Here is a 10,961-nt window from a genome sequence, read left to right on the forward strand (position 1 = left end):
ATTGACAACTCTGTTACTGAAGTTGTATTTTCTGCAGTCTAAAGTAGTTTGGATCAGTTTACCATGAGTTTGCATCTATGGTGTGCTCTTGTATTGTTTTGGTTGAAGCTGGAGTATTCATTGGCTGGTAGGACATTGTAGCAGATGATTTTATGTACTATGCTTAGGTCGTTCTAAGTTGTCTAAGCCCAAAATTTCAAGTCTGGTGGCATAGCGTATTTTGTTGCGAGCAGAGAAGTGGAGGACTCTTCTTCTGAAATATCTCTGGACTTCTATTCTATTCTATTCTATTCTATTCTATTCTATTCTATTCTATTCTATTCTATTCTATTCTATTCTATTCTAATAATGTCCGATATGCAGTGCAGGTTCCAGACAAATGAGCTGTATTCAAGGATTGGTCTGGCAAAAGTTTTGTATGCCCTAGTTTGCAGTTCAATATTACCAGAGAATAAATTACGCAAGATTAGGTTAACAACTCTTAATGCTTTTTTAGCAATGCTGTTACAGTATTGTGAAGTTTTTAAACACGGAAATGGATGCGCATCTTAGGCTGATATTTACACAATCAAGATTTGAGAAGCCTGACACAATGGTTAAATATGTACAATTAACTAAGTATATTGAACAGACCTGTATTAGCGTCAGAGATAAAATGAAAGAGAGAGATCAGTATCTTGGAATGCACATTAAATGAAAGACTTATTGCAATCCTTATATTAAGACAACAACATATTTCCTCTGTGGACAGAATTTAAAACTTGCATATAATGCAACTCTTTACTTGAACAAAACAGTTCAGCTGAAATCTGTAAATATGGGTCTATTTGCCGAAAAATGTAGAGGTTATACAGAAATATGATTTGCATTCTTTACTCTGGTTCTTATTTAATTTGTTTCTTTTATTGTATTTTTCCTGGTCTTGCTAATGTTCTGTGTTTAATATTCTGTATCTTGATATGGTCTACCAGGTAATCAACAATGCAATATTTTAATATGTTCATGACAAAACAAGTTAGATGTATTGAAATCTAATAACTGATCCTAAATACAGCATTCTTCACTGCTTTTTCAGATCCGTTTGACTGCTTCAGAAGTTCTGAGTGATAAAAGTCAATTCCCTTTTTTCTATCACATGCTCCCCAAATTAGGGATTCTCTACCCAGGAATTGTCCAACTGCTCCTCCATTTCAGATGGACCTTGATTGGTCTCTTTGCTTCAAACACAGAGCATGGAGAGAATTTCATGAGAACCTTGACTCCTACACTTGTCAAGAATGGAATTTGTATTCTTATATCACAACAATTGTCAACCACTACACCTACAGCAATGTTTAGGGATGCTATCTCTAAGTGGAGGCAAGTCAATGTCTTTGTTCACTTCATAGAATATTATTTCCTTTGGGACAGAATTCATCTATTCCATTCAACACTTAACAGTTTGCCAGAACCCATTGAAGGGAAAGTCTGGATAAATGCAGGCTTTGGGGAATTGCAAATAAGAAGACACCCATTTCTCAAATATGTCCATAGTGTTTGGACCTATAACTTTCAATGGAGAAAAAGGCCAAATGATGATTACTTTGATCAAGATCTTCTTGTGCAACCACAGTTTGGAGATCAATCACTTCACTGTTCTTTTTCAAAAGACATCATTTCGGTCAAATGCCGGAGAAGATGCATTCAGAAATCACCACTGAAGACCGATGTGGAAAGAAACAAGTTGTGGAAGCTATATTACCACCATGTTTACACTTTGATTAATATTCTGGCCCATGCCTTGAATGCTGCATATTCCTCCATATCCAGGAGGAGAAGGAAGGAGGGAGAAGAGAGGCTGGAGACTCAAAGGCTGCAACCATGGCAGGTATGGGGTCCTGACAATGATCCATCAAAGTTACTTTCTCTGGAGAAGGAATACAATGGAGAAAGGAAACCATATCAAAAGTGATGGGTTACCCCTGGTTTGCACTGGTTCTATCGAACCGGCAGTAAATCTGGCGGGAGGCCCCGCCCACCAACCACAATGTCATCAGAATGCTTATGCACATGTGCAAAAGAGTGTGCACACGCGTGAGTGAAGGAAGCCCCGGTGCGATCCGATAGTAAAGGTAAGTAGAACCCACTCCTGCATCTCAAACTTTTTGTGCTTCAAAGGACCAACAAGTTTGACCAATCCAATCACCTGTGGATAATTTTCCAAAGTGCAGGTACCAGGACATATATATTTTGATATTAAACAGTATTCATTTTATAATACATGCATTTTTAATTAAATTCCTATCTTTATTTAATTTGTGATTAGCATTTTAGAATTTTATGCTCATAAATTTGAAGGAGACCCTGAGACCATGTAGCACCACACCTCTTCTTTACAAAAATCCCAGTTAAAGCTTCTTTAAGTAATGGCTGCTGGGTCTTTGCATTAGAACAACCAGTGAAGGGGAGATTAAATTTATCTGGTTCACTGGATAAGCTCTAAAACTGCTCCTCTTTTTAGGATGTTTTTCATCTCCTTCAGGCAGCATCTCCTCTCTTGTGACAGACCTCAGTTTCTCATTTTTCCATGTCCAACACTCTGGAATAACAGGAAGCTTCCATGTAATATCTTTCAGTTATTGGAAGAGTGCTTTCTCCTCCCTTTTCCACTCAAGAGATTCTTTCAGTTGGAAAATCTAGATCCGTTCCAGTCGGGTTTCAGGCCTGGGTACAGCACGGAAACGGCATTGGTCGCGTTGGTTGATGATCTCTGGAGGGCTCGGGACAGGGGTTGCTCCTCTGTCCTTGTCCTGTTAGATCTCTCAGCGGCTTTTGATACCATCGACCATGGTATCATGCTGCACCGGTTGGAAGAGTTGGGGGTGGGAGGCACCGTATTACGGTGGTTCTCCTCCTTTCTCTCCGACCGGTCGCAGTCTGTGTTGACAGGGGGGCAGAGGTCGACCCCGAGGCCCCTCATATGTGGGGTGCTGCAGGGATCGGTCCTCTCGCCCCTTTTGTTCAACATTTATGTAAAGCCACTGGGCGAGATCATCCGTGGTTTTGGGGTGAAGTACCATCAGTATGCTGACGACACCCAGCTGTACATCTCCACCCCGGACCACCCCAACGATGCCCTTGAAGTGATATCCCGGTGCCTGGAGGCCGTACGGATCTGGATGGGGAGGAACAGGCTCAGGCTCAACCCATCCAAGACTGAGTGGCTGTGGTTTCCGACCTCCCGATATATAAATATTTTATCCAAAAATCATGATTTGTCAACTATACTTTTCTGTATTACAGAAAATATAAAATAGATGACCAAAGACTAATTGCTATTTATAACTAGAGAGTTTTATAAGGAATATTGAAAATTATTGAGTGCAATAGTACAACAATTTTTATCCACATCATCCAGCCGTCACTTAACTAGATTCCTAATCACATCAAAAAAAATGTTTATTGAAATAAAATTATATCACCAGCATTTCCATAATCTATTTAGGAAATATAATGATATGTGAGAATGATTTTTGGGACAGGTAGAAGAAATGCTGCCAATGGAAGGATCTGATAAGAGGATCGGAATATGTAGGTTCATAGTGGGTAGAGAAAGAAAATTAGAAATAATCCTCTCTATTTTTCAGGCTGTAAAAAGAGTTGGTGTGAGAATTGGACTTTCAGACTTTCAAATTTCTGTTAATGGAGCCTTACAGTACAGTGGAATTAGCTGATGTGGTGGTGTTTTATGTCTGCTCTACCTGGTAGATCATTAGCTTGGTAACTTTCTTCTTGATAAATCTGTGCTTTCTGGTAATCACCCTGTTGTTTTCAAGGGCCCACAGCTGTATAATATGAGAGAAAGAAAGTGAGAAAGGATTCTCCTAATTTTCAGGTTGAAAAAAAGTTGATAGGAGAATAGAATAGAATAGAATAGAATAGAATAGAATAGAATAGAATAGAATAGAATAGAATAGAATAGAATAGAATAGAATAGAATAGAATAGAGTTGGAAGGAACCTTGGAGGTCTTCTACTCCAACCCCTGCTTAGGCAGGAAACCCTATACCATTTTCAGATAAATGGTTGTCCAATCTGTTCGTCAAAATTTTAAGTGTTGGAGCATTCACAAGTTCTGGAGGCAAGTTGTTCCATTAATTAATTGATCTCACTGTCAGGAAATTTCTCTTTAGTTCTAGATTGCTTCTCTCCTTGGTTAGTTTCCATCCATTGCTTCTTGTCCTGCCCTCAGGTGCTTTGGTGAAAATCTTAACTCCCTCCTCTTTGTGGCAATCCCTGAAATATCAGAACACTTTGTACTTTCAGAATTGCAAAATTCTGTTATGATAGCATTACAAAAAAGTAGAATTAGCTCATCTGGCCAAATTTCGTTTCTAGACTACCTGGGACAACATTAGCCTCACAACTTTCTTCCTGACAAATTCATGCTTTCCGGTAATTACCCTATTGTTTTCAAGGGCTTTATGAATAATCTCTGCATTTGTTTGTTTGTTCAATTTATTTGTAAACCTTCTGATATTTTATCAATTTTATCAATTATTTATTTTATCAATATATTGTTTGTCAATATATCATTGACAAAATTTGCTAAGCCTTTCTTTTTCTCTTTTGAGGACAGTGATAGCACTTGTTCTCTGAATTCAGGATATTAGCAAGTTACACAGCTTCAGTAGAAAGATTCAGTTGTGAAAAGAATATGTGGAATAATGTTCCAAAGTTTCTCCTTTTAAGATTCTTGGATGTTTCATTCTAGCTTCATCCCTTTCTGAAGAAGAATGAATTTTGCAATCTTTCCCTGTTTCAACTGTACTTGGACCAAAATGGTGATATAGCAGCAGATCTGAACATTAGAAGCATGTTAGTTTTTTCCGGGGAAGATCCCATCAGTAAACAACTAGGCAGTTTTGAAAGACAAAGAACTATTATCAATCCAGATGCTCTTTCACAGCTAAAGTTGCTCAACAAGGTGGGTGAAAATATCGATGTCATTTCTCTGTTTTCCAAAGCCTTGAGACACATTTCAAGTGGCTAAGACTATTCACCAAATACAATGACCTTCAGTGAGAATTGAATGTGGGGAGAAGAACCCTTATAGTTTTTTTAAGTGGCTTGGGAGGCTTCAGTGCAATTGGTAAGGTATCCTTCAGATTAGTGGTGGAATTCATTTTTTTTTACTACCGGTGGGTGTGGCAGGGGAAGGATACTGCAAAATCTCCATTCCAACCCCACTCCAGGGGAAAGATATTGCAAAATCCCCATTCCCACCCCACTCCAGGGGAAAGATATTGCAAAATCCCCATTCCCACCCCACTCCTGGGGGATGGATATTGGAAAATCTCCATTCCCACCCCTCTCTGGGGCCAGCCAGAAGTGGTATTTGTAGGTTCTCCGAACTACTCTGGTACCGGTTCTCCAGAACCTGTCAGAACCTACTGAATTGCACCCCTGCTTCAGAAGCTGTAATATGGAACACTGTTTTAAATTGACTCAGTTGTGTCCAACATGGATGATGATTCTCTAGCACACAAATCATGGCTATTTTGTGTCCCCTGTGCAATCTGGTATCAAAACTGGTGAAAGGGGACATCAGGTGTTGTGGGTTTTAGTGCTGATAGCATCGACTTGTCTTTTTTCCTTGCCTAAGATAAGCAAAATACAATAAAAGCCTTTTGTCCAATGCCAAAGTTCCCAGGCAGTCAATTTTAGTCTTAGTTCACCAGCATGGTGACCATATAAAATTATCAAGTAAGCATAGTTTCTTTCTTCATCATAGTTTTATTCTATTATGATAAATTTAATAAAATAAAAATTTCATACACTTTTCACAATAAATTTCATTCTAAACTAAAGTATCTTAATTTAAATTCATGGGTACATGAAGAGAGGAGGAATGTATGCTAATATAACCATGTGGAGGAACCACTAGTTATTAATGCTTAAATCTTTTCTCCATTGATTCTCTATAGAATTTCTTAAATAGAAATGTCCTTTCTTGCAATGTGATAGAACAAAAGCAAAAGGGAGGAACTAAATGAAGAATCTGCTGATAGTTGTATCTCTTGCAACATTGGGAGCTAAAGATTTCTTATTTACCTAAGTGAAGCCCAGCAACTACTTGACTAATGATCATGTTACCTACATTTCTAATTGATGGTTAGTTCTAACATACATTATTTGTCATTCTTTGTTTTTCTTCTTAGTCTCTGCCTCAGTCCAAATGTGTGGAAAATTGCCGGCCTGGATTTTTCAAGAGGGCTCGGAAAGGAGAGCCAGTTTGCTGCTATGACTGTGTTCCTTGTCCGGAAGGGACCATCTCCACTCAGGAAGGTGGGTGACACCACAAAAAAGGGTACTGGATTAAGCCAAAGCATTTTGAAGATGTGAGTTCCAAGTATACTTATAGAAGAGGCGATAGACATCACGATCTCCGGAACGTTTAAAAGTTTAATTTTTTTTTATTTTAAAACTTGTGCTAAGCTTTCGTCGGCCCCTACCGACTTCGTCAGAGTATAAAATCCCCATTGAAGAGCTCCTTGCTTTTATGTAATGCTGATCAATTTGGTCATTGCGCGTGTAACAGGCCCACACCCTTGCCTTCCCCCTGTAATTATCTTTTTTTCTGCCTTAGTCATGCTGACGGATGACGATGCACTTTCCCCTGCCTCCTTCCCCATTGTGTGTTGCCTCTTTCTCTCCCTGGGGGGTAACGCAGGGTTATCAGGCATTGCTTTGAAGGTATTTCTCCGGACTCCCTCTCCCTCATTGTTATGCCTTTCCCTTTTAGGCACACACATTGCCTCCTCTAAACCCATTTGTTTTACCCATGATCTTGTGATGGGTCTGCGTTGTTCTTCCTTGCCCCCCCCCCATCTTCCTCATTCTGCTGTTTCTCTAACCTACTCTCTTGCCCTCTACCAGGGTTTATCACACCTTCATTGGGCCACTCTCCATGCCTAAAGGAGGAGATTTGTCCCCAATCTCCATTCAGTCTTAGTGTTCGGTCCTCCTTAAGTCTCACCTGGTTCCGTAAAGCCTGGTATGCCGGTGGTATGTCAATATGTCTATTGAGGGAGTTGTTGTTAGAGAACCAGGCTTCTTTCAAGAGGTGCCCTCCTTTTGTTTTGTCGTGGGCAACAACTTCGGTCTCTTGGAAGTTGAACTCGTCACCATGCTCCTCCATATGCATCCAAATCTGGGAGCGCTGTTCCTTACATCTGACCACTAATTTGTGCTCATGCACCCTCGTTTTCAGTCGTTTGGATCTCCTCCTTTAGGCATGGAGAGTGGCCCAAAACAACAATTAAACTGGATGACACATTAAATACCATGATTACAAGAGGGAAATGCATCAAGATTTTACACAGGACACAACCAGCGCACAGGGTTCTGGTACCACACAATGCCCAGGCCTGTTGAAAGAATATAATTGAAAGGAATTTGAGGAGGCCTCAAGGATAGTGGCAATCTGACCTTGGGGGTAGTTAATGCTGTTTTTCCCAAGGAATCGGTGGTCCCACCATTTGCTTTGAAGGATGCGATTATGCACCTCATTCTAAAGAGGCTCTCCATGTACCTAACCATCTTAGATAAGTTTTGTCCTGCATACAATATTTGTTGAGAGCATGATTGTCATTCAGGTACAGTACTGGTGGCTGAGGTACAGTTCCAAGATGGCATTGGTTGCTTTCACAGATGATCTCTGATAGGAGTCCTGCAAAGATTCTGACCCTTCTGGATTTCTCAGTGGCTTTTGATAATATAAATAATTATATCCTTCTGAACTGGCTTCAGGGTTTGGGAGTGGAGGCGGGGTTTTCCAAAGGTTTTCCTTTATTCATGGTTGCTTTCAGTTGATGGGTTCTTAGGGAATAGAGGAGAAAACCTAGGCCCTGCAATGGGGCATCTCTCAGGACTGGAGTCTCTCTCCTTTCTTCTTTATCTTTTACGTGAAATTGATAGGTGAGGTCATTTGCTGCCACGGGCTTGGTATCAAAGTACACCACCCATGGCTTGTTAGATGGTAGTATTGTGATGCTGAATATGACATCCATAGAAGATCTACCTTGAAAGGTGAAAAGAGATATAAAAGAACTTTCTGTTTTCTCAGATACTGAAAAATGCACCAAGTGCCCAGATGATCAATATTCAACTGAGAGCAGAGTCCAATGTATCCCAAAAAGAATAACCTTCCTCTCCTATGAAGAACATCTGGGCATTATCCTGGTGTTCATTGCCCTACTCTTGTTCCTATTCACAGGATTCATTTTAATCATATTCATTAAATACCTTGAAACTCCCATTGTCAAAGCCAACAACCGGGACCTCTCTTATATCCTCCTGGTCTCCCTCTTGCTTTGCTTCTTGTCCTCCTTTTTCTTCATTGGACGACCAAGGAAAGCCACCTGCCTTCTCCGACAAACTGTGTTCAGTATTGTCTTCTCAATAGCTGTGTCATCTGTGTTGGCCAAAACAATCACAGTGGTGCTGGCATTCTTAGCCTCAAAACCAGGGAACAAAGTGAGAAGATGGTTGGGGAAGACCTTGGCCAACTCTATCATCCTTTCTGGTTCTGCTGGACAAATTTTCATCTGTGCCTCATGGCTTGGAATTTCTCCCCCATTTCCTGACTCTGACCTCCACTCCCAGCCTGGAGAGATCATCCTTCAATGCAATGAAGGCTCTGTCACCATGTTTTATGTTGTCCTTGGCTATATGTGTTTCCTAGCTGCCATTTGCTTCACTGTAGCTTTCCTGGCCAGGAATCTCCCTGGGGCCTTCAATGAAGCCAAGCTGATCACCTTCAGCATGCTGGTCTTCTGTAGTGTTTGGATCTCCTTCCTGCCCACCTATCTGAGCACCAAAGGAAAGTCCATGGTGATTGTTCAGGTCTTCTCCATCTTGGCCTCCAGTGCTGGACTGCTGGGCTTCATCTTCTTCCCCAAATGCTACATTATAATCCTGAGGCCAGATCTAAACACTAAGGAACGTCTAATGATAAAAGTAGGGGAATGACTGTGATATTGTTTCTTAGGCATGTAACATTTAATTTTTTCATTGCAATTGTTGGGCTTTTGTATTCTTCCTTTGCATTTGTGTGACAATTAAGATTATTTAAAACTGAAGGAAATAAACATATAAAGACTGTAAGACTAATGAAATTAAATTCCAACATAATCATCAAACAATAAAATAAACAATTAATAATTAAAATTGTCATGCAGCCAGAGATGAACAAGCTAAGAAATAATAGTTATATTAAGTAAAAACAGCTGAATAGAAGAGAGAAGTCTCCCCAAAGAGAGAGGGAAGGAGTCTTTTGCCTGAGGTGTCTTGAATATGAAACTCTAAATCTGTGTGAACGTGGACACTTTCTCTCTACTGTATGTGATTTTCTCTTGAAAGTAGATGTGAGCAGTGGAAAATGGGTATCAAGATCATGCAGATGACTCCTCATCCAACACTCTGGTTGTTTACATCAGTTATTTCTGGAGGTGTTAGGTGAATTACAGATCTTATGGTACCACAGAATTCCATGACTCTCTGTGGAGTCACAACTATCCTAGCATCCTTTCTGGACATGTCCAAAAAGCAGTGACCTTGCTTCAAAACAGCACCTGGAAAGACCCAGAGAAGGAAATGAAAACAGCTATGAATCCAACTGATCTCTTATCCAAATAAGGCATAGAATCCTCTTGTCCCCAAATCAGAAGCTTTCAGCATTCTGCTATGTGAATGGGAAAATAATCCCATTTTCTATAGATAGAAAATGGCAGGAGGGCATTTTCCCTGAGACATCAATGCCTAGACTTAACTAGGGAGCTTCAGGAAGAGTCCACCTTCTCTGGAAGCTATCCAGAGACCAACTGTGTTTGCCACACCCAATCCTAGGGAATTTTTAGAAATGCAGATTTCAGGCATATGGGAGGCTAAGAACGATAGATGATAGATAGATAGATAGATAGATAGATAGATAGATAGATAGATAGATAGATAGATAGATGATGGATGGATAGATAGATAGATAGATAGATAGATAGATAGATAGATAGATAGAGCGGTGAAATCCTCCCAGTTCTATATGGCTCGCCAAACTGGTAGTATAGGCAACGGGAGGCTCCGCCCACCCACCAGGACATCATTACATCCCTTTTTTTAACCATCTGGTGCATGCCCAGAAGAGGAGCACATGTGCATAGTGCGTGTGTGCTCCCATAAGCTCCCATTCCTGAACTGGTAGTGAAGATAAGTGGATTTCACCTCTGGGTAGGTAGGTAGGTAGGTAGGTAGGTAGGTAGGTAGGTAGGTAGATAGATAGATAGATAGATAGATAGATAGATAGATAGATAGATAGTATTAAATTAGCGAGGGTGGTAATTACTGAGGCAACATGGGCGGCAGAGAACATCATTTATTGAGTAACGAACATAACCTAGTAACAACAACAACAGAAGAAAATGCCTGACAGCTCTTATATAGCTGCTGTCAGAATCACTCTAACCAATCAGGAACTGCAGAAACTCCCTCTTAAACAAAAGGAATAATGTGACCAATTAGGACGAGGTGGCTCCATTGTCTGGGCAACGTGCCGATGCAACACCCCTTCCCCCCTGGATGGCACATGGGCAATCCTGCAAGTAAGCAGGGCGCCTGCACACTCGCTCAGATTGCCGTGGTGCAGGAACCACTTGAAGCACAGATTCCTGATCCGTAGGCGGGTCGGGTGAGGTTTCCACTGGGGATTCAGCAGGAGTAACTTCTCCAGGTAAGTCCAATGGCCGGTTGTTTGTTATGGTGGGTGGAGGATCGGGAACAGACCCCAGAAATGGTGGGGATCTCTCCGGGGGCAGGTGTGGTATGTCTCTCGCAATCGGCTGCAGACTAGTTGTAGCTCACTCTCTTAATTGGTCCACATGGTGCCACCAGTTTCTTCCATCATCGAGTTGAACCCTGTAAGAGCAGGGA

The 10,961-nt window shown here is 40.8% G+C and overlaps 1 protein-coding gene across 1 annotated transcript in view; it reads left to right on the plus strand.

The window, feature by feature from the left end:
• Positions 1-9,011, plus strand: part of LOC139309939 (vomeronasal type-2 receptor 26-like) — a 28,952-nt gene extending 19,941 nt beyond the window's left edge. The window contains exons 3-6 of the mRNA XM_070934121.1: positions 4,753-4,965; positions 6,200-6,326; positions 6,918-7,046; positions 8,107-9,011. Coding sequence (XP_070790222.1) covers positions 4,753-4,965; positions 6,200-6,326; positions 6,918-7,046; positions 8,107-9,011 — 1,374 coding nt within the window. The remainder of the gene's footprint in view (positions 1-4,752; positions 4,966-6,199; positions 6,327-6,917; positions 7,047-8,106) is intronic.
• Positions 9,012-10,961: the final 1,950 nt, after the last annotated feature.

This window comes from Pituophis catenifer, unplaced genomic scaffold (genome assembly GCF_029215685.1).
Source record: "Pituophis catenifer annectens isolate HBS135680 unplaced genomic scaffold, rPitCat1.0.hap2 SCAF_2, whole genome shotgun sequence".
In the NCBI taxonomy this organism is placed as follows: Eukaryota; Metazoa; Chordata; class Lepidosauria; order Squamata; family Colubridae; genus Pituophis; species Pituophis catenifer.